Here is a 24,673-nt window from a genome sequence, read left to right as displayed (position 1 = left end):
TTTCCTGTTTTTTACATTTATAAAACTACATAGAGCTCATCTAGATCTAGGTCTTTCCAGACTGTTTGGTCTAATAAATAGCTATTTAACAATGATATAATGTTCAAAAGTAGGAACTATGTACAATTTCAAAATCCTGCATGTGAAGCAGTGTACTTCATATTCATAATGGCCAATAGACTCATGTAATTCAAAACTTTAGAATCATTGCAAAAACAGAAATATGATTTGATAGATATTTTGGGGAAATATTACATAATGTAGTGCACTAGCTTATGCCAAGGAAATTTGGAATAAAGCAATAAGTTGAATTTCATTAACAGGTGAGGGCTGTTTACATTGAGACAAATATTTAAAGAATAGGAGTTATTGCCAACAGTCTTTTGTAAGTTTATACAAAGTTTGCAAAGGTGTTAGCTTATATGTTGGTTTCCAGTAATTACTGAAGAACAAGATACAATTTCTAAACACTGTAACATACATGTTACAGACATCTGTTTAATAGCCATTTAACTAAATTGGCAAATTTTTATTTCAGATTATTCAAAAGATGCTGATTCCTTATCAGATGAAGCTACCCACAATAGCAATCAAAATAACAGCAACTGTTCCTCTCCTTCTCGAATGTCAGATTCTGTTTCCTTAAATACTGATAGTAGCCAAGATATTTCTCTCTGTTCTCCAGACAAAGAAACACATGCTGCTGTTTTATCTAAGATCAGGTTTGTAAAATACTGTATACCACTGAGCAAATATAATAAAAAAATGTTACTTAATCTTTCATATTGCATGTCCATTCCTTTATTTCATTAATGATTCCTTTATCATTCATGAAATAATTTAAATTTTAATGTTTTTAAATAATGTTAAATAATGGAATAGTTCTCTTAAAAAAAAAACACCAACAAAAAAAACCAACAAAAAACCCACCACCAAACCCAAAACCAACAAAAAACCCCAGGAGGACAATAAAATTCAGAGGCCAATTTTAGTATATAAGACATGGTTCACATCTGTTCTATTAATATGGTATAATAATTTCATCCTTAATAATTTGTTTTCCCTGGAGAATACTTTCAATACACCATTTTAAAAGCTCTGTGGTTTTATTTGCATAATGTTGAAGATCAATTTGATTACTAACTTAATTATAAAAAGCATTTAGAAACTTATAAAGAATGGACTTACAGGTTGTTTATCTTTTTGTGGTTCTAGTTAAAAGGTGCCTTTTTTTTATTTGCCAATAGAAACAAGACATTTGTCCAAAATTGTCTTGGAACTTGCAAGTATTTGATTTAAAAAAAATGGGTTATTGTCACTTTGTACTTTTTGGCACTTTTAAACTGTCTTTAATAATTCCTGTTGAATTTAATTAAACTTCTGAAATCAGAACATGGTCGCGTAATTGATGACACAAACAAGAGTTGCCAAAATGAGCCCTCTGTATAATATACTTTTTAATGGTAAGATAGCAAATCATAAATTTGGTTGTATATTGCTCTTTGTCCTGTATTGTGTGTACAGTATGGCTGTGTTGCACGTTAATGATTAATTTTTCTAAAACAGTTCTTAAAGGAATATGTTGGTTCCTTTTGGAATTTCTTTTAAAAGCCATCTTTTTTTCCAGGCAAGAAGATGAAAATTTGAATAATCTTTTGCAAAATGGAGGTGAACTGAGCATTACAGTAGAAGAAAAAATAAATGTGCAAGAGAAGGTTACAAATTTGTCTGAATACGAATTAAGCATTGAAGAAAGATTATGCCTGATAAGAAAAGGTGTTGATCTAAGCACTCCTATGGAGGAGTCTCACAAATCAGACCAAATAAACATGAATATCAATAAACTGGTTAGTGAAGAGGCAGTGCCAGTTCCTGTAGAAAGGTTACAAACACAGGAAATAGTTTCAGTAAAGGGCTTTTTTAATAACAACATGAAAGAAGAAAGCGAGTACTTGGAAAATGGAAATAAATACCCTATAAATAAAGTAAATGGACATCCTGAGGAAGCAGTACAGTCTCCCAGTAAAGATGAACTAACGAGAAGCACTACAGTTGATGGTGATTCTTCTGCTGAGCTGTCTGTTTCAAGGAGCACTGAAGACTTGTCCCCACAGAGAAGTGGTCCTGTGATGAAATCTCACAGCATCACCAGTATGGACACTGGTCTGAAAATCTACGATATTGTCAATGAGAATGGATCTCAACAGCCAAACTCAGTGGTAAAATCAGCATCTGGTAGTGCAGATGGAAAAAACATAGTCCAAAGTAAATCTGCTAGTCTTCTGCATGATCAGCCTTTGCAGGTTTTACCTGGGCCGTTGTTGTCATCTGATTTAGTATCTTCTACAAAAACTGTGTTCAAGTTTGACTCAAATCACAATCCTGAAGGTGCTAATGCAGTGAGAGGATCAGTGACAAGTGGTGCACAGATGTTCTGCACTCCCCAGTATAATATTCAGTACAGCAGCAGTGCAACAACGAAAGATACCTTGTGGCCCCATAAACAAAACACCCCAGTAGAACAAGGCAGCTTACCTCCTTCATGTCTGCTTATGTCTGACAGCACAGAAATCCCCAGCTATGTAAAGCATTCTGCGAATATGAATTTATCCAATCATAACAATGTCCGAGCCAGCGCTGTATATAACACTCATCAACAGATGGCTGGGAGACACATAGATGTGTGGGCTATTCCACCGAATGATAGAGTGCTCCCGGGAGCAACCAGACACACTCTTCAAAGGCAGAGCAGTGTATCCTCTACAGCTTCTATAAATGTTGGGGATACTGGACCTTCAAGGCAGGCCTGCGTTCCTGAAGGGGACTATTTAACATGCAGAGACTTGCATTCAGTGGGAAGAGCTCCACCAGTAATGCCTGGGCACCAGAGACCTCTTTCTGCCAGGACATATAGCATTGATGGTCCAAATGTATCCCAACCACAGAGTGCTTGGCCATCAGTGAATGAAATACCAGAAAGAACTATGTCAGTTAGTGACTTTAATTACTCATGGACTAGCCCTTCAAAGAGATCAAACCCAAGGGTTAACTCTGACCACTCTTTATTAGACACTCCAGGAAAAAGTAAAGTCCCTCATGACTGGAGGGAACAGGTGCTGCGACATATTGAGGCTAAAAAACTAGAAAAGGTAAAAATAATAATTTTGAAACTTTTCTACCTTTCTGTTATCTGGATATGGAATAAGTTAAATATTCTGTTTTGAACTGCTTTTAATTACCAGAGAAAGTGTACTTCTGATACTGCCTTAAAAAGGATAAACATGTTTGTGCTGAATATGTGAGAAACAGTCAAATGGTAGACTGTAAATGAACTTTTCCCCCAAAGGAAAAAAAAAAGTCCCTGTTGTTTTTGCATCATACTTGCCAGCTTAGTCCAATTACTTTAGAATACATTAAATAATGTCATATTGACCTGCTGGACTGCAAGGCCAGCTCTTTTAAGCCAGGTAATTTTTATTGTTGTTGTAGCATTGTATTCATATTATACTAAAATATTCCCTTACAATTCTTGATCTTTCTGTTTTGCCTTTTTTTCTCTATTTCTTCACTTTAAGAAGAAAAAAAACAGTAAAATCTATTTGGAAGTATAGGTCTACAGCTTCAGTTGCTGAAGAATTCAAAAGCCATAATTAACATATATTTGCCTCCAAGGCAGTTGTCTTTTGAAGTTGGATCTTTGACAGATTGTTGAATGAATATTTATTACTGTGAGATGAGAACACTTAAAAATCTTGTTCATTTCTGGAAATCACAGGAGGTTTTGATATGACTAGAGATGATGAAAAGGATTTTTTATGTACTGTAAATGCTATCAAGAATTTGAGCTGATATGTAGAGCTGAACAATTATATATCTTCAAAGTATTTGAGACTGGAAGAGTGTAATATGTGCTGTCCAGCTAAGCTAAACCAATTTAAAATATCATCACTAAATATTGGGCAGAATGTCATTACCTGATCCTGTTTCCTTGGAGGGGAAGTAAAGCAGCCAAAATATGTTTTGATTATGCCAGCTAGATGGGTTTTCTTTTTTTTTTGAAAGAACATAGTTTTGTTTGTGATTATTATGCTAAATACTTCCATAGAATAGAATCACAGAATGCTTTGGGTTGGAAGGGACCTTTAGAGGCCATCTAGCCCAACCCCCCTGCTGTGAGCAGGGACAGCTTTAACCACATCAGGTTGCTCAGAGCCTCAGACTGAGGCAAAGAAGTTGTTGAGTACCTCAGCCTTCTCCTCATCCGTTGATACAAGGTCTCCATTCTTGTTCATCTGGGGGGATACGCTTTCTTTAACCTTCCTTTTCTGGTTGATATACCTGTAGAAGCTATCCTTGATAGCTAAGGAAATTTAATTGGAGATGGTTGAAAAAAATACTTTTAACTATGATTTTTCTTTGGAAATTGAAGTGTTTGGAGGGATGGGTTTGGTTTGTTTTTAAAGAGGCCTGTGCAACAGCCACACCTGTTCTTCTGATCCATTTTGAGTCAGGTACAACATAAAATATTTTAAGACTTTCACAGTACTGTGCTGTAGTGTGGGGACCTTTTGTCCCACAGGCAATCACAAACCTCACCATGTTCTAAACATAATAGTGCATTCTTTGATCTTCTGTTCTCCTGGATGCACATATCAAATCTTACATGAAACAATAGAGAAGTAAAAACCCCAGCAATACTTGAATGGAGAAGGAAACAAAACTCCAGTGTACTGCTAATGCAATTTGTTTATAGCTCCTTCCTATATCATCTACATTTGACATGTTAGGAACGATGTTTAATATGCCAGTGAGATCTGTTCAGGTACTGTAGCAGTGTAGTCACCTTGACTGAAGTGAAATTGATTGCCTGACTTGATTCCTTTTATATCTGTCCATACTTTCTCTAACGCTTTATATGTAAACTTTAATTTTTGTTTCCTACTAGAATGATATGGAATAGCTGTTATTGAGTTCTTAGCTGTGCATCTAATCTAACAGATCTTTAGAAGTCTGTTTTGTGTGTGTGTATTTCTTTTGTTCTGGCCTTGAAAAGTTTTAAAATAGCTTTTACTTAGCAATCTGAGACTTTTATGGGTTTAAAAGTGAATGTGTATATAATTGTCTACTTGATATTCTCTGGGATATGACTGACGAAAAAATAATCTGAACTGTGAAAAATGTATGATCCTATATGGCAGCTGGCAAATATGATAATGTGGAAAATCTAGGGATTCACTGGATATTTCTTTGTTCTTTTAAAATAATAGTTTCAGATATTTCTGTTTGTAATTAAAAATTAGCTTGGGGGGGGGGGTTAATCTATAAACCAGACTTCTGAAACATTTTGAAGTCTGAAAAACATTTTCAGTAATTACAGAACTTATTTAAGGAACAAGTATTTATTGGAAAATGCTTTGACAAAGCTTTCATGGATTTAAAATGGCATTTTTTTTTAAAGCATAAGATACAAAAGATACAACACTGACAAAAACAGGTATACAAAATTAAGCCTTATGATGAATATTTCATTTATATCTTCTTGCCTGTAGTTATACACAACAGTATAAGTTAATAGTATTGCCTTTGCTGTGACTCTTCAGAGTCTGTTATTGAATTTAATCATGTTTATTATTTCTATGCTGTGTTTCTTAGGAAAGAGTGTGTAGTGGGTTTTTTGGGGTTGGTTTTGTTGGGGTGGTTTCTGTGAAACTCCTGAAGTACTTGTTTGTTTTTGTTTTTATAAAATTTAGTAACTGGAGGGGGGTGGGGTGAGTGAACCCACTTAAATAAACAGTGTCTGCTTATTGGCCAAAATTGGAGAAGCTAGTTCTTGGGTTTTTTATTAGCCCTTTTTACCTGATACAGGTGGAAAAAAACCTTTCAAGAGTTTAATTTGCATGAGGAGAGATACAGGATAGTTTTAAGTCCAGCAGAAATTATTAACAATGTATTCCAGCTAAGTAACCAGCATTTGTAACCTTTGACAAGATGTAAGGGAGCATACTCTGATCAACTAAAATTATCCATCTGGTCGAAGGAAGGTGAAAACAGTTCATATGACTATTTGTAAATATAAATTTTGCATATATTCAGGAGAAACTATTTGCTTACCTGCTACAAAGCATATTTTATTGTGGGATAGAGAAAAGGGCTTCTTTAAATGTCAAGCTGTTCTCTAGTGGTTATATATGTAAGCTGTTGGAAAGTATGCAATCAATTCTGCCCCACCCCCCAACCTTATAAATTTAGTGTACAGGTGAGTTTTTAAGAACAGTAATATTTTTCAACATATTTTCTTTTGGAGTGTGACTTGCCTATTTTACTACCTGATATGTCACAGTAGTGTTTTATAGTAGCCTTGTTGAAAGTTTTCATTTAGGAATTTAAACTAATACTGCCTGTGTAAAACACTAGTCACACACATTTTATTGTGTGGTAGAGGATTTTCTCATCTGTAAACTGCAATAATAAATATCTGCAATGGTTATCTGCAAATATCTATTATATTTCTGTGTGCTGAGTAGGCAGAAACAGTTGTTGGGCCTGATTCTGTCCTTTCCTTACATATGTATATTTTCTTTTTTTTGTTGTTGTGGATCTCTTGGGAGTTCATCAGGTGCGTGTTTTGCTTTCAATTCTAATTTCATGTGGAATTAAGTGCTCTATTTTTTATCTACTTTATCTACTATTTATCTAGAATGGCAGAGCAATGGCAGAGCAATGGCAGAGAAGAGGTCATAAAGCTAGATTCTTACTTTCCATTTCAGAAATTAAAATAGGTGGGTTTATTCTCAAAGTTGCCACTGTATGGTGCCTTATTTAAAAAAAAAAAAGGCCAAGTGTTTCAGTGTTGATATAGAATTGCAGTTTTAATCAAAGTTTGAATTTTTTTTCCTGAGTTATTTTTTTCTCTACATACCTAATTTAGAAAAATATTTTAATTGGTATGGCCTCAGATTCTTTCCAAGTTAAGCTTGTTTAAATATGTCAAGGGAAGTAACTTCAGTGGGTCTATGCACACATAAAATTAAGTGCTTAAGTGTTTGTAATATCGTAGCCTGAAGAATATTTTGACACTGATAAATTACAGGAATGCTATCCATTCAGTAGCTGTCAGTTTTAAATTTTTATTTCAGTTTTATTTTGTTTCTCTATTTTTAATGGACTACTGAACCATCATTGTGTTATAATGATATTTTGTGGAGTTCAGAAATCAATACATCACACTTCAAAAGGAATAAAATTCTTGTGCATTTTGAATATAAACAGCAAAAGTTCTGACCATGCAAACATTTATGACAGTAGAATTTAAATTATATGTAATTCTCCATATGTAACTCTTCAATAAGAATGCTGTCACTTATTGAAGATACTTTTTTTTTTCTCCCCAGGATCAGAAACCTAATATTTTTTTCCCCCGCCTCCCTTGTGACTGAAGGAGAATAGTTTCATAATGTTTAAATTCCTCTTCTTTGGGATAATCTGCTGTCTTACTAGTATTCTATAAGATTTCAAACAAAGCTTTTTTAGATTGCGTGCTTTTCCTCAGAAAGCCTTTAAGCGTCAATTTTAATCATTTAAAGTGTTCCAGAATACTTTGAGCAAGCTTTTTCCAATCAAATTTAACTAAAGAATTTTAGATAGTCAAGGTGGGAATGAAAAGTGAAGGGATTTCTAGACATTTAAAATAGCCTCAAAGGATTATTTATGTCCACCTTTAGCTGGCAATTGATTCTAAGTACTGTAAAATAAATACATTTTTAAAAAGGCTAATACTTAAGCTTAGAAGTTAAGTTACCAATTAAGGCTATTCTAAGATAAGTAGAATGTAGAGTCTTGTTCCCTGCAGATATTTGAATTTTATTAATTCCTTTCTTTACCAAAATGTAATGGATTGCCATGAGAGACTCCAGCCAGTCTTAAAATTACGACAGTATTATCCAATAGAAATTCTTCTAGGTAAATTCCACTATTGTCTTGCACCTAAGTAAGTGCGTTAAGGCACTTCAGTTCACGAAAGACACCCTTTTGAAATCTGAAATTGTTAATTCTCTTGTAAGCTGCAAAATAGAGAATATGTTCTGATTCTTAGCGTTCAAAAAGAATGTAAATAAACCCCAAAACTATGCTACTAGCTGCCTGCATCTAAACTGATTCCTTTAGAGACTGATTTTGACTACAAATCCTGATTTATATGCTGAATACTTTTTTACTTTATACGTAGCTATTTTTTCTTGATATATTGTAGCTTTTAATATGTGGTCTTCACAGTTGAATAACTGATTTCTAGTAAACTTAGCTTTCACAAAAATATAATGGAACATGGCATGTATATTGGTTAGCGTATATTAGTTTAGAGTAGCTGAAATGAGATTTCTCAAGCCTCAAATATTTGAATTATTATTTTGCAGGCCATTATGCCCTAAGACACTGTAGCAAATCAGGTAGAGAATGCAGTTGGTACTTGGAATTAACATTCATATTTAATCTGAAGTTTAGACCATGCATTTATTCCATATTTAATTTATTTTTAATAAATTGGAATTAAAATCGGGGGGGGGGTTGGCATCTGCATATTCATATTTCTGGAAGTGTCTTCTCTGATGCAGCAATCTTCAGAAATCTTCCTAGGAAATGTACAACCTTCATCGTGCTTGTGTTGAGAAACAAAATTAAGAGGGATATTGTTCACTCTCCAAATGCCTCAGTTTCTCTCTCTCCAGCTAAAAATAGGTAGAGGAAGAATACTTCCTAGATTTGTCACTGGGAATATCTTGTGTTAAACTAAAGCTTTCTTACAACTCCACATAATTTAAAATAGTATTTGTTCTGTATAGTTTGTACTTGTGGGTTCCTTCTAATTTAGTGTTGAGACACTGTGCCCAGTGTAGAGAAGGAGAAAAATGGTATTTGCAGTACTTTTCATGTCTTCCCTACATCAATTGCACAATCAATTTTTGTACTTTGGAAAAAGTCTACCAAGAAAGGAGATTTTATAAACCCTTGAATAAAACTACTCTCCGGCTATGTAATCACCTTGAAGCTCACTAAACTCAGTTAACTGAAATCTTAATTCCTGATGGACAAGTTTGTGCCTCTACAAATTGTAGGAAAGTTCTACCTCCTGTTGCAGGTCTACCTTAGATTGTCACTATTTATTGACCATCTCTTTGGGTCCTTCTAAGAGAAGAGTGAATCTAATGGATCTAGGGATCTTTATAGTAAGATGGTCTGCTAGAGACACTTCCAGAAGATAACTTTCTAGTCTCACCATGCATTCCTTCTATTTTTATTTGTGTGTCTGCCATTTACAGAAGATGTAGAGACATAGGAGCCTTTAAGAGGAGCTTCCTGTAAGGAGACTTCAGGGAGTTGTGGGTACAAGTGGGGAAAAGGCCACCTGGATAATTATATAGAATATTTTGAGAAGAGTTGTAGGAAGATGCTTTGAGACACTAAGGAGCTAAGGAAAATTGGCTTTAGCAGTTTCATCTGGGTGTTTGGAGTGAAACTTAGAGGAGCAGTAAGCTCAGATAGAATGTTTAGTAAAGAGAGACTTGAATGCCTAGTACAATTTTCCCCTCCCAAGAGGGGAAAAGCTTCTGGAGACTTGTCTGGAAGCTTGAAAAATACATTGACTAGAGAACAGGATAGGTGTAGAAGAGGAGCATGAAGAAAGCTCACTGTGCCATTGAGTGAGAGGTTAGCCAAGAGCCTTGGCCAAGAAAAGCCAAGTATTGTCAGTAAATACTATTTTCCAAGGGCGTTTCAAATGATTGTGCTACCAGAGCATCTGGGGAGTATGAATATGCAGAGGCATATGACTTTGATTATTAAACTAGTTTTAGTTTCACAAGATAAAGGTAGTATGAAAGAGCAAATGTCTGCCTGAGGACTAGTGACTATTTTCAAAATCAGATTAGTATGTGTAGTCAACAGACAAACACCAAAATGTATTTATTCATGTTAGAGTTGTTGCCAGTATCTTAGTCAAATGATATATATTTTGAACTTTTTTTTTCTTGGAAAAATTAAAAACTTTAAAAAAAAACCCAACTTTGGATTTGCCAAATTTTGATGCTTTGTGGTATATCTTTTACTATGATCATATTTTTTCATGGGTCTTTGTCACTGTTTTAAGATAGGTTTGTTTCATTTCTTAGGTGGCACATGGAGGAGTTTCCTTTTCTTCTTTTGTGTGGTCTCTTTATTTTGTTTTGTTCTTATAACTACAAAAGTCCACGGTGGCAAGACGGCAATGTCTATTGCTTTCTTTCTATTACCCTTGCCAATATTGCAGAGCTCAGATTTGCAAGGTAATGAAGCTCAAAACTAAACCACTATCACTTCTGTCCTTGAGCTCACGTTACCTGTTTGATTGTCTGCAGTGGCACAGGGATGGACTCCAGTGTTTCTTACCAGACTCTTTTTCTTAAATGAGGCTCGTTCACATTCTTGAATGAAGTGTTATTGGAATGCATTGTGGATGTTGACAGCATTGCAATAACAAGAAAACCCAGTCAAACAGTCAAATCTCTGTCTCTGTGTAAATTTTTATTTGTACTGTACCAGTAATAGGGGGAAAAAATGAGACAAAATAATAACTGGTAATTAGATGGTTTTCCACAGGTGTGTATCTTGACTGCCAGCTCCTCTTCCTACAACATATTTTATATATTGCAAATTTAATGAAAACCAAGACATTTTAGGCTGTGCACCTTTGTTGTTTTTCCAGATACATGAACATTTGAATTATTTATTTACATGTAATTCTGCATGTAAACTGCTGATTGCATGCTGATTTACAGTAAATAAAGGTAAATAGGGGTCACTGAGTTGTTTTATACATCACAGTGGCACTGTTCTTGCATGGTTTTTATCTTGCATGGCAATGGAATATGTTTGTATTAGTCTATGTATAACATGTCTTGTGGTTTATGCATGCTGCACTAATCTGTGTTAAATCTGTCCCCTCTTTATTCAGAGCATGCTGTCTAGGTCCTTTAATTCCAATTATGCTGCAGTTAGCAGCTTTCACTATGGCAGCTCTAGGGATCTGCATGGCAGCCAGGGTAGTGTTGCAGACAGAAGAGGTTCTGGTGTGCACATTGTTCGAGTGAGTACCTACAGGAGGCTATTGCAATATATAGAAGGGGAAAGAATAAACTGTGAGAGGTGTCCTTAAATTGATAGTTATATATGGACAATGCTTTTGATAAAAAGAATATAATTTATGTGCTGGGGTTTTTTTATAGGCATTAAATCAAAGACTTTGCCTTCACTTCATATGATTTAACCTTATTGCAAGACTTTTCAATTTAATGTCATGAAGTTGAGTTTTCTAATCGGCTTTCATAGATGGTTGAACATATGTAAAACTGTCTGGTTTCGCTGTACATATGTGAACAAGAGATTACCATTCTGAATTTAACCTAGCTTGATTAAGGTTTGAACAAAATTTTATTATGCTTTTTCCTCCCTCAAACAAGTTCTGATGATGTAAACTGTACTGTAAGATACCTTAAGCATTCAAGAAAATTTTTTAGTTTGTAAGAAAACGTGAAGAAACAACTCCTTAACTCTAAGCATCCTGAGTGATGTTATGGTATCCATAGTGAGCAGGATAAAGTCAACAGAAGACTTCTTTTAACCATGTGAATCCTTGAATAGGCAGTCTTTAGCATTTGTTGACTTTTCTTATTAATGTATTGGTGATCAAAGACACCTCTGCAGTTGCTAGTTTTTGTAAATATCCAGCAATATTTTATGGGTGTGGTGTCTTGGCTAGTAAGATTTTTCTACATAAACAATGTACTAGTTAATCAAAGCAGATAAAGAAGGATAAAGCCCTTAAAATGTTTTATTCTGGGCTTCTTATGAGAATTTTTTAACTTGAATAATGTGAAGACATTCTTCTTTACTGCTCCATTCTGTTTAAAGCATCCCCAGGCTTCTACTCCAGAAGACCAATGCCAGGATGAGGTATTCATTTCAGGACAGCAGAATTGCTCATCTGCCACGCTTAGTCTCAAAGATATTCCTCTGGACAGCATGAAGAAAATAGCTGTGCAGGTAATTATCTACATGACACCATGGATAGGATATATTTATTATTATTTGTAGAAACATATGCTGGGATAGCAGTTAGAACTGGGGCTTCTTTAAAATGTAAAACAGGATTTGACTTTCACCCGGGTATTGAAGATGGCATAACTGAAATAACATCCTCTTTTTGGAAGACAAAATAGTTAACTATATGAAGGGGGACAGTTTTCATTTTTCTTCAGCAGGGGCTTTGAAAGAAGAAATTTGCAGCAAAAGACATAATTGCAAGTGGCAATATGGCAGATGATTTCAGGAAAGCAAATTGAAGCTGATTAAACCTTTTAAAGAACAAACTTGAAATCTGTTGTGATGAAATTCTGATGATAAACTAGAATTTGTAGGAGATATTCTGTATTCATCTCTAAGGGCCATCTATACAGGCAGGACTTACTAAAATGAAACTAAATGGATGTTTGTAAGTTATTACGATGCAGCAATCTATGTTCTTTTTATGACCAGTAATTTCAGTTGCATTTCTACAGTCAGTGGATATTGGGAATTTGCATAGTTGTTGATACATGTTGCCTATGTAAACTCTACCTCTGGCAATGCAACAAAAAATAGTTTTCCTGTCATGCTTTAGATTTTCAGAAAAGGCAGTAGAAAATCGTGTAAATTAAATACATCTGATCTGTAAATAAGCCAAAAAAATACACGCACACATTACCATTTCTTAGAATCACTTTGGCATAAAAAACTCATCTTAACAGAATAGGTTCTGATATGTGTCCATTCACATACTGTCCTGGTTTCGGCTGGGATAGAGTTAATGCGGTTGCATCACTTGTTTTTCCTGGGTTTGTTCCTCTTTTTGTTGTTTTCCTTTTCAGTACAATTTATTATTGTTGTTGTTGTTATTATTATTTTATTTCAATTATTAAACTGTTCTTATCTCAACCCACAAGTTTTCTTACTTTTGCTCTTCCAATTCTCTCCCCCTTCCCACTGGGGAGGGGAGGGTGAGTGAGCAGCTGTGTGGTGCTTGGTTGCCAACTGGGGCTAAACCACAACACAGAGCATGGTTAAAGGTTGAAATTTGCACACTTCAGTTATTTATAATATTGAAAAATAGAGTATTTTAATATCCTTGTATCCTATAACTTGTTGGATAATGGTGGTAGGCAGAAAAATCTGTAACTCAGGACTGTAGCGTTTTTTGAATGTGGGAATCATACAGATGGATGAGTCACTACTTAGGCTGGGTAAGAGCGTGAGGCATATGGACAAGGAGGGAAAAGGCTGCCCATCTCAATGCAGAGCTGCAGAGCTGAACAGTAACTCTGAGGCTTCAGTAAGAAACGTTGCCATCTCCAGCATCGTTCTTGGTGAAATGGTTTGAATGCACTGTATCTCTTTACAGTTGTGTATCTTACTGCTGTTTGTCATCATTATACCTATCAAATCAGTGACACATGTTTTAACAAAATAGCAACATTTATTGGAAATATCATTACAGTTTTCGTTTTAAAATCTTGAGCTTGTATGTGAATTTGCTCACATTTTCTTGTGAAGTAGTCACCAAAAGATGCTCAGAGAGCATGTAATTTCTGTCTGCTAGCTGTGTGGGATTCTTATTTTGTGTATGATCTACTGGGAATTGTTACAAAAAATCTCTGAATTTTGAATAAAAGTGCAAACTATAATGATATCAACCAAGTGTCAATACTGTCAGTTGCACTGCCAGAAAATAATGATTGAAATAACTCAGTGAAGCAAGTGCTAAAAGCAAAGACCTTGTCTAGTCTGTTCTAGTAGATTAGCACTGAAAGTAAGTTTTTGTTTTTCAAATGTTTTTCTCAGGAGGTCAGAGCTGATGAATATAATGAAAATTGAGTGCAATTGTACATGATCCAGAAGAGTAGTTTTAGTAATGTTCCTAGAATTAAAAGCAGTCAAGCATGAGAAATATTGAAATAATAAAGGAGGAATTGAGGATTGCTGCTTATAAAATGTATGACATTGAGTATTCATGTTTTATTCAGATACCTTTGACAAATGGGAAAATGTGCCAGCCTCAAAGACCTCAGGCAAACTACAGCCAAGTCCATCATCTCCCTCCTCAATCATCAGTAGCAAGACATACATCTAGAGAACAATTAATTGATTATCTGATGTTGAAAGTTGCCCATCAACCTCCCTATAACCAGTCTCAGTGTTCCCTCAGACAAAGCCACGGATTGACAAAGCAAGAGGTAAGGATAAAATCTAACTTGAATATATGACATCTGTCTGTCAGTGACAGTGGATTGTTATATTGTTTTCATTTATTAATGTTTCTCTGTAGATGGTGACAGAAATCATATAGGAATGTATCTCCAGCAGAAGACAACGTTATCTCAGTGCGGTTCTACTACTGAAATCACACATTCCTTCTAGTTTTGAGCTCTTTCCTTTTAATGTGAACATTTTTAAAGAGAAATGCAGTAGTTTCTTAACAGAATGTACTTATGTATGTTCATAAGTATCATATGTATGATTCAACAGAACTTATGGTTGCATCTTTATACTGAGGTAGAAATTTATTTCTTGATGACATTTATTGATCACCAACTAATTACTGATGTAGTAACTGAAAAAAATACAAAGTAGCAGTACAACTTAGAATACTTTGCATCTATTCATTGCTATCCAGAATGGTTCAAAAACCTGCAAATGTAGAAATGTGCAGCCCTAAACAAAAACCAGGATTAAAAAAAAGTGTAAGCATCTGATACATGCCTGATAATTATGACTTTTATTTATGATAGACAGATGTGCACTGGGAACAGATGGCAGTGGAGCAAACAGCTGTGTGCGCTGTGACCAAGTGGACTATCTACTCGGCTTGGTGGCAGAGCTAAGGGAGGAAGTAGACAGGCTATGGAGCATCAGGGAGTCTGAGCAAGAGATAGACTGGTGGAATCTCGCTCTGAGCTCCTGGAAACCTGACCAGGGACAGCCTCCAGAGAAAGCCTGTGACCAAAGGGAGCCAGTATCCTCCCCCCACCAAGATGTAGGCAGGGTCTTAGAGGGAAGCGGCGAGTGGAAACAAGTCCACAATTGGGGCGGCAAGCAAACCCTTTCCTTGCCCACCATGACCCCCCAGGTGCCTCTGCACAATAGGTATGAGGCTCTAGAGGTGGAGGACCAGTCAGTGGACGATGTGGGCGTTGATCCATCTACACCCGAAGAGTTGCCAAGACCACAAAGACCTACCCCCCATATTACTACCACCTCCACAAGGAAGAAAAGACGGCTCATAGTCATAGCAGACTCCCTTCTGAGGGGAACGGAGGGTCCAATATGCCGGGTGGACCCTCCTCATAGGGAAGTCTGCTCCCTGCCAGGAGCCCGGGTCAGAGATATCACCAGGAGACTTCCCAGCCTGGTACAGCCCTCGGACTACTACCCCTTACTGCTCTTCCACATGGGTGGTGATGAAGTTGCAGTGCACAGCCCAAGGGTGATTAAAAGAGACTTCAGGGCCTTGGGACACTTAGTGAGGGAATCTGGGGCACAGGTCATCTTTTCCTCCCTCCTTCCAGTTGTGGGAGGTGACATTGGTAGGAACAGGCGGATCCAATCTCTTAACACATGGCTCCGAGGCTGGTGCCACCGTCACAACTTTGGGTTCTTCGACAATGGGACGGCCTACATGGCACCAGGCTTGCTGGCGACAAATGGGAGCCACCTTTCTCAAAGGGGAAAGAGGGTCTTTGCACAGGAGCTTGCGGGGCTCATTCACAGGGCTTTAAACTAGATGTGAAGGGGGAGGGGGAACATACCGGGCTTGCCTGTGACAAGCTGTGGGATGGTACACAATGGTTAGAGGGACGGGGTGCTACTGTGAGCCCTCAACCTGTTGCACACAGGCATGATGGGGACATTGCAGCATGGTCGAAGTCTTTCAGAGATGAGCCGGGGGCTCCTGAGATAGTTAGAGCTCACAAGGAAACCTCCGTGAAACACCCCAAGGGAAACAAGGGATGTTCCACTAAGAAGGTGACATGGCCAACAGCCCAGATGAAATGCCTCTACATGAACACACACAGCATGGGGAACAAATGGGAGGAGCTGGAAGCTGCTGTGCTACTAGGCAGCTACGACCTGATTGCAATAACCGAAACCTGGTGGGATGAATCCCACGACTGGAATGTGGCTATTGATGGCTACAGGCTGTTCAGAAGGGACAGGCGAGGAAGGAGGGGCAGAGGCTTTGCCTTCTACATAAAGAAATCAATACAGTGTGAAGAGCTGTCCCTGAAGAATAGCCACGAGCAGGTCGAAAGCTTATGGGTAAGAGTCAGAGACAGAGGCAACAAAGGGAACCTTGTGGTTGGTGTCTACTACAGGCCGCCTGATCAAGGGGAGCCTGCTGACGAAGCCTTCTTCCTCTAGCTCCGGGAGGCTTCGCGCTTGCAGACTCTCGTCCTGCTGGGGGACTTCAACCACCCCGACATTGGCTGGAAAAGCAACACAGCGAGCTGTAGGCAATCCAGGAGATTCCTGGAATGCATAGACGACAACTTCCTAAGCCAGGTAATAGACACCCCTACCCGAGGGGACGCGATACTGGACCTGATGGTCACCAATGCAAGTGAGCTCATTGGTGACGTCAAGACTGGAGGCAGCCTGGGCTGCAGTGATCATGCGTTGGTGGAGTTCATGCTCCTGAGGGACATGGGAAAAGCGAGGAGTACAGTCAGGACCCTAAATTTTAGGAAAGCAAACTTCCAGCTCTTCAAGGAGTTAGTCAGAAGGACCCCCTGGGAGACGGTCCTCAGGGACAGGGGAACGGAACAGAGCTGGCAGATCTTTAAGGACACCTTCCATAGAGCACAAGAGCTCTCAGTCCCCAAGTGTAAGAAATCAGGCGGGGAAGGGAAGAGACCAGCATGGCTGAGTCGAGACCTGCTGGTCAAACTAAAGAGTAAGAGGGAACTGCACAGGCAGTGGAAGCAGGGACAGGTGTCCTGGGGGGAATACAGGGAAGCTTCCCGGTTGTGTAGGGAGGAGGTCAGGAAGGCCAAGGCAAGGATGGAGCTGAATTTGGCAAGGGATGTAAAGAATAACAAGAAGGGCTTCTACAGGTATGTCAACCAGAAAAGGAAGGTTAAAGAAAGCATACCCCCCAAGATGAACAAGAATGGCAACCTTGTATCAACAGATGAGGAGAAGGCTGAGGTACTCAACAACTTCTTTGCCTCGGTCTTCACTGGCAACCTCTCTCCTCACCCCTCCCGAGTCGATGGACCAAAAGATGGGGAGCAGGGGGGTAAAGCCCCTCCCACTGTAAGGTAAAATCAGGTTTGAGACCACCTGAAGAACCTCAATGTACACAAGTCTATGGGACCTGATGAGATGCACCCCAGAGTCCTGAGGGAATTGGCTGATGTAGTTGCCAAGCCACTCTCCATGATATTTGAAAAGGCATGGCAGGCAGGTGAAGTCCCTGCTGACTGGAAGAAGGGGAATGTTGTGCCCATTTTTAAAAAGGGAAGAAAGGAGGACCCTGGGAACTATCAACCTGTCAGCCTCACCTCTGTGCCTGGGAAGATCATGGAACAGATCCTCCTAGAAGCTGTGCTCAAGCACATGGAGGACAGGGAGGTGATTCGAGACAGCCAGCACGGCTTCAGCAAGGGCAAGTCCTGCCTGACCAACCTAGTGGCTTTCTATGAAGGAGTGACTGCATCAGGGGACAAGGGAAAAGCAATGGATGTCATCTACTTGGATTTCTGTAAAGCGTTCGACACAGTCCCCCACAACATCTTTCTCTCTAAATTGGGGAGATATGGGTTTGATGGGTGGACTGTTCGATGGATAAGGAATTGGCTGGATGGTCGCATCCAGAGGGTGGTGGTCAATGGCTTGATGTCCACATGGAGACCGGTGACAAGTGGGGTCCCTCAGGGGTCCGTACTGGGACTGGTGCTGTTTAACATCTTCATCAATGACACAGACAGTGGGATCGAGTGCACCCTCAGCATGTTTGCAGATGACACCAAGCTGAGTGGTGCAGTTGACACACCAGGAGGATGAGATGTCATCCAGAGGGACCTGGACAAGGTGGAGAGATGGGCCTGTGTGAACCTCATGAGGTTCAACAAGGCCAAATGCAAGGTCCTGCACCTGGGACGGGGCAACCCCCAGTATCAGTACAGGCTGGGGGATGAAGGGATTGAGAGCAGCCCTGTGGAGAAGGACTTGGGGGTACTGGTGGATGAAAAGCTGGACATGAGCCGGCAATGTGCGCTTGCAGCCCAGAAAGCCAACCGTATCCTGGGCTGCATCAAAAGAAGCGTGGCCAGCAGGTCGAGGGAGGTGATTCTGCCTCTCTACTCTGCTCTGGTGAGACCTCACCTGGAGTACTGCGTCCAGTTCTGGAGCCCTCAGCACAAGAAGGACATGGACCTGTTGGAGCGGGTCCAGAAGAGGGCCACAGAAATGCTCAGAGGGCTGGAACACCTCTCCTACGAGGCCAGGCTGAGAGAGTTGGGGTTGTTCAGCCTGGAGAAGAGAAGGCTGCGAGGAGACCTTATTGTGGCCTTCCAGTACTTAAAGGGGGCCTACAGGAAGGATGGGGAGAATCTTTGTAGCAAGGTCTGTTGTGACAGGACAAGGAATAATGGATTTAAACTAAAGAAGAATAGATTTAGACTAGACATAAGGAAGAAATTTTTTACAATGAGGGTGGTGAAGCACTGGAGCAGGTTGCCCAGAGAGGTGGTAGATGCCCCATCCCTGGCAACATTCAAGGTCAGGTTGGACGGGGCTCTGAGCACCCTGCTCTGGTTAAAGCTGTCCCTGCTCACTGCAGGGGGGTTGGGCTAGATGGCCTCTAAAGGTCCCTTCCAACCCAAAGCATTCTATGATTCTATGATTCTGTGTGGGTAAGAAATTCTCATACAATTTCATGGCTCTTTCATTGTGGGCAGCTTGCTTTCTGTTCTTGGACACGGGATGTTTCCTCTGTATTGCTTTTTTTTTTTTGAGAAAATAGAGAGCTATGTTTTCATTCTGTGCTAATGAGAGCATCCACTTTTTGTGTAAAATAAGTTTTCTAGTCAGCTCTTCTGGCAAGAGAAAGGGGAGACTGTTGGCTATGTAGAACTTAAAGTGAAAGTAGGAACTAGGTTTGATTTTTAAAATTCAGCTACAAGTAGCAAAGAAATAGGAAGAACAAGTTCTTTCATATGAACAGGTATATTTGCTGGGGGCATTAAATTCATTTGCACAATTGTCCCGGTTTCAGCTGGGATAGAGTTAATTTTCTTCCTAGTAGCAGGCATAGTGCTGTGTTTTGGATTTAGTAGGAGAAGAATGTTGATAACACGCTGATGTTTTAGTTGTTGCTGAGTACTGCTTATACCAGTCAAGGACTTTTCAGCTTCCCATGCTCTGCCAGGTGCACAAGAAACTGGGAGGGGGCACAGCCAGGACAGTTGATCCAAACTGCCCAAAGGGCTATTCCATACCACATGACGTCATGCTCAGTATAGAAACTGGGGGGGGGTGGCCAGGGAGCAGCGATCGCTGCTCGGGAACTGTCTGGGTATCGGTCGGCGGGTGGTGAGCAATTGCATTGTGCATCACTTGCTTTGTATATTGTTATTATTATTATTATCATTATTATATTGTTACTATTATCATTGCTATTTTACTTTATTTCAATTATTAAACTGTTCTTATCTCAATCCAGGAGTGTTTCTCACTCTTACTCCTCCGATTCTCTCCCCCATCCCACTGGGGCAGGGGGAGTGAGCGAGCGGCTGCGTGGTGCTTAGTTGCTGGCTGGGGCTAAACCACGACAACAATATCTAATTATCTCTGAATTTAAAACCTACATGGACTGCTATGATTATAATCATAGTGATGTTGGAGTAAAACTTGTGCACAATGATACAAGATGCTGTTGTATTTGAATCTTGTTCTGAATTAATATTATGAGATATAATACTCTCTTGAATTGTGATAAATGGGGTTTTTTGAGGGTTTTTTTCTTTTTAAAAGCTTTTGTTCAGCTGAATTACTTAATAATAGTTTCATTATGGTAGCTTTGGATGCAAATTTTCATCCAGTTCTTCTAACTTTGGTTGTAACTATTTAGATTCGAGTGAGAATTGACAAGGATCAAGAACTTGGATTTAGTATATCAGGAGGAGTTGGTGGTAGAGGGAATCCATTCAGACCTGAAGATGATGTGAGTATTTTATACTAATGCATCTTAAAATCTTTCTGATTAATTTTTTTTCTAGTTTTTACCAAATTAAAAAAAATATGTAAATTCCAGGGCTTGATGGAAGAAAATTGAGGACAAATTATTATGGAAAATCAAGGTGGTAGGTGACCACTGTGGTCACATGAAAACACAGAGGATTATTCTGGCTGTGTGTTTCTTGCACTGTTCTAGATATCAGTCAACAGATTTGAGATAGTGAATTATGGAGTTTACAGTTAAGAAGCCTCTTTTAAGAGAACATGATTTAACCTACAGCCTTATTTTTCTGGTGGTTGATAATTCATCTTGACATGTACATCTGCCAAATTAAACAAAGGCAGATTAGAATTTGCCCTTCGATATTCTTTTACAGGCAGTTCTCCTGGATTTAACATCAGAAAAGGTAGGCAGTCACAAAAGCCAGTAGATCTGTAGAATAATATTGCATTCTCTTCTACTTAGGATGGAAAATTGAGATGTTTTTGAATTGCATCTGTTTCATGCTACCACAATATTTATGAAATAAGTTGTTAAAAATGTTTTCCACCTCTGTTTTTCAAGGGTATATTTGTAACCAGAGTGCAACCAGAAGGACCAGCGTCTAAGTTGTTGCAGCCTGGAGATAAAATAATTCAGGTACTGTAGTCATCTAATTAACTAGCCTGTGTAATATACCAGTTCATTTTTAGTTTGTACCTTTTCTAGGAGCAGAATATTTAATTTTTATATAGATTGCCAGTATCTTTTCCAGAAGCATTCTTATATTGTTGGATGATGCTTTTAGTTTTCTTCCACCTAACATTAGGATAGGTGATACAGGCTGAAACATTAATCAGTTGGATCATTTTTCAAATTCTGGACATTTTTCACACTTTTAAATACAAAAAAGCAAGCCTAATGTTGTTATTCAAGATGGAGCATAAGCGTTTTCATTAGGCTTTACTATCATTCAGTTATTTAACTTGTGGTTTGAATAACAAACCATGCAGTTTTCTGAATAATGCGTTGTCTGAACACCAGCAGTTGCCCCTCACAACCCCTCTCCCCAGCTGCAACTCTTACATCCCCCTCCATCCTGCAGTTCTTGCCAGTCTTTGCTGCCTCTCCCCCAGCTGACAGGCTGGACATGTGCAAGCGCTGGCAGAAGCTACCTCTTGGCTGGCTGATATCTGTCTGGTCACAGCATGTAACTCCTGGCTGCCCCATCTGCTGCAGGCAAGCCAAGTAGATTGCTTCAGGAGCCATGGCTTCTGGGCTGCAGCTGTGCAGCTCTTTTCTGTAGGAAGTCGGTACCTTTCAGACCTCTATTGTATCAGATTTGTTTGAAATTTGTCTGATGGGCTCATAAGTTATTTGGGAAGGGGTCAAGGAAATGGACAAAGGGATTATATAAGCCTTACTTTCTTAGGGAAACAGGCCAACAGTACATTTGAACAGTGCTGTAGCCACCCTTAAAGTTGCAGAGCTTGTTAAAAATTAATTATTCACCACATTACTAGTTTGAGAATGCTTATAGAGACAACTGCTGCATTTCTTTTTTCTCAAAAAAAACCAAACCACAAAAAAATGAAAAAAAAATCCAGTATTATCTCAATTAAACCACAGCCTCGTGTGAACTTTCTAAAGCAAAGCCAAACTGAACACACAGCATAATTCTTCCAATGAAAGAAAAAGCCAACAAGCACACAGGAAAAGAAAGAAAGTAAAAAAAAAAACAGATAAAAACAAAAAACCCAAAACCCCCAAAAAAACTACGATCAAGTTGTTCCAACTAAAAGATAGCATGTTTTTGAGCATGGCAAATAGTTCTGTATTTTGTTCTTCCTCATTGGGGCAAGAGAAAGCTGGCTTTAAGTCCTAGTTCTCTTACTGATGTAGACAACTTTAAGGAAGGAGGGGAACCCTCCAACACTCCATACAGGAACAAGAAGCATGTTAAACCTTTGAAAATACTGGCAGCATATTTGTTGCATATTTATAGAGTGGAATGTGTGTGAAAGGGTGATTTAGTTTTAACGGTTTGTTCCTGTATTTATGAAATTTCATTTGTCTGTGTGACATTTATAATGAAGTTTCCTTTTGTCATGCTGGCACTCTGCTTGGGTTTTGCTTTTTGTTTAATGAGGAATTCATAGTTTGAAAAAGAGCTAAAGGAGTTGCATTTGCATGCTTAGACAATTACAGGCTGTTTCATTTCTCATAACTAACAATATATTTTTTTGTGTAACAGCATATTCTTTATACTTGTGATAATTGCAGTGACAATGTAATGACAGCCCTACTGTCTTGTTGCCGCTTAGCCATCTACAGTTTTTGACTGAATATCATCTCTCCAAAAATGACTTTGCTATGCTTGATTTTGCAACATTCTCTGTAAAACATGCATTAGACATGCATATTATAATGCGTGTTGTCCTGGTTTCGGCTGGGATAGGGTTAATTTTCTTCCTAGCAGCAGGCATAGTGCTGTGTTTTGGATTTAGTAGGAGAAGAATGTTGATAACATGCTGATGTTTTTAGTTGTTGCTGAGTACTGCTTATGCTAGTCAAGGACTTTTTCAGCTTCCCATGCTCTGCCAGGCGCACAAGAAACTGGGAGGGGGCACAGCCAGAATAGTTGATCCAAACTGACCAAAGGGCTATTCCATACCATATGACGTCATGCTCATTATATAAACTGGGGGGGGTGGCCAGGGAGCAGCGATCGCTGCTCGGGAACTGTCTGGGTATCGGTCGTCGGGTGGTGAGCAATTGCATTGTGCATCACTTGCTTCGTATATCATTATTATTATTATCATTATTATACTGTTACTATTAGCATTACTATTTTACTTTATTTCAATTATTAAACTGTTGTTATCGCAACCCAGGAGTGTTTTCACTCTTACTCCTCCGATTCTCTCCCCCATCCCATCGGGGTAGGGGGAGTGAGCGAGCGGCTGCGTGGTGCTTAGTTGCTGGCTGGGGCTAAACCACGACAGTGTCTAATACATATGTCTAATAAAAATATTCTACATGACTAGTCACTAGATAATTGCATGTAAGTCTTAAGATATTGTTTCATATTAGGTTAGGACTAGGACATTCTGTACAGATGATGATTTGGAAGGGTTACTGCCACTTTTTTGTTCTCTGAACAGTCTATACATAAAACTTTCTCTGCAACCCTAGACAGATTTAAAAATCACTGCCTTTACAACAAAGGATTCAGCTAGTAGCAACAGCAAGTGTTTGGTGATGGGATAAGCTGATGCAACAACAAAATGGCACAGCTAAGGTGCAGAGCACACGACCGGTTCTCTCTGTTGCCATATAAGGGGCAGTAGCTCATGGAGAAAGGTGGGATGCACAACTGGAAGCAGTAACAGTTTAAAATGGACAAATCTGTCATTTTGCAAGATTTTACCACCCAGACAGAATATGAATTTCCAGTAATGCACCCCGAGAAGTTGAACGGTAACCATGTTTTCCTTGTCTTTTGTAGGCCACTTAGGCTTGCTTGTGTTTGCCAAGCCAAACCTGTCCCAAGAATGACATTGTTGCTTAGAGTCATAGGAAAGTTCAAGCTGGGGGTGACCTCAGGAGGTCTCACGCCCAACCTCCTGCTCAAAAGGCAAGTGCAGATCAACCAGGGGATCAGGCCCAGCAAGCATGGGTTCATGAAAGGCAGGTCCTGCTTGACCAACCTGATCTCCTTCTATGATCTGGTGACCCGCCTGGTGGATGAAGGAAAGGCTGTGGACGTCATCTACCTGGACTTTAGCAAAGCCTTTGACACAGTCTCCCATAGCATTCTCCTTGGGAAGCTGGCAGCTCATGGCTTGGATGGGCGTACTCTTCGCTGGGTAAAAAACTGGTTGGGTGGCCGAGTGCAGAGAGCAGTGGTGAATGGAGTTAAGTCCAGTTGGCAGCCGGTCACGAGCAGTGTTCCCCAGGGCTCTGTTTTGGGGCCAGCCTTGTTTAATATCTTTATCAACAATCTGGATGAGGGGATTGAGTGCACCCTCAGTAAGTTTGCAGACGACACCAAAGTGGGTGGGAGTGTTGATCTGCTCGAGGGTAGGATGGCCCTGCAGAGGGACCTGGACAGGCTGGACTGATGGGCCGAGGCCAACTGTATGAGGTTCAACAAGGCCAAGTGCCGGGTCCTGCACTTGGGTCGCAACAACCCCATGCAACGCTGCAGGCTTGGGGAAGAGTGGCTGGAAAGCTGCCTGGCTGAAAAGGATCTGGGGGTGTTGGTGGACAGCTGGCTGAACATGAGCCAGCAGTGTACCCAGGTGGCCAAGAAGGCCAACAGCATCCTGGCTTGTATCAGGAATAGTGTGGCCAGCAGGAGCAGGGAGGTGATTGTCCCCCTGTACTCGG

At 39.4% G+C, this 24,673-nt stretch overlaps 1 protein-coding gene across 1 annotated transcript in view; it reads left to right on the top strand.

Annotated features, from left to right (window-relative positions):
• Nucleotides 1–24,673, top strand: part of LOC142596568 (erbin-like) — a 108,119-nt gene that overhangs the window by 81,802 nt on the left and 1,644 nt on the right. Inside the window, exons 18-24 of the mRNA XM_075725750.1 lie at nucleotides 539–722; nucleotides 1,628–3,149; nucleotides 10,985–11,116; nucleotides 11,941–12,072; nucleotides 14,088–14,297; nucleotides 20,195–20,287; nucleotides 20,867–20,941. Of these exons, the coding sequence (XP_075581865.1) occupies nucleotides 539–722; nucleotides 1,628–3,149; nucleotides 10,985–11,116; nucleotides 11,941–12,072; nucleotides 14,088–14,297; nucleotides 20,195–20,287; nucleotides 20,867–20,941 (2,348 nt within the window). The remainder of the gene's footprint in view (nucleotides 1–538; nucleotides 723–1,627; nucleotides 3,150–10,984; nucleotides 11,117–11,940; nucleotides 12,073–14,087; nucleotides 14,298–20,194; nucleotides 20,288–20,866; nucleotides 20,942–24,673) is intronic.

The sequence above is a fragment of the Pelecanus crispus genome, chromosome W (assembly GCF_030463565.1).
Source record: "Pelecanus crispus isolate bPelCri1 chromosome W, bPelCri1.pri, whole genome shotgun sequence".
NCBI classification, from domain to species: domain Eukaryota; kingdom Metazoa; phylum Chordata; class Aves; order Pelecaniformes; family Pelecanidae; genus Pelecanus; species Pelecanus crispus.
Note: the sequence above shows the minus strand (reverse complement) of the source record. Positions and strands in the feature narration are given on the sequence as shown.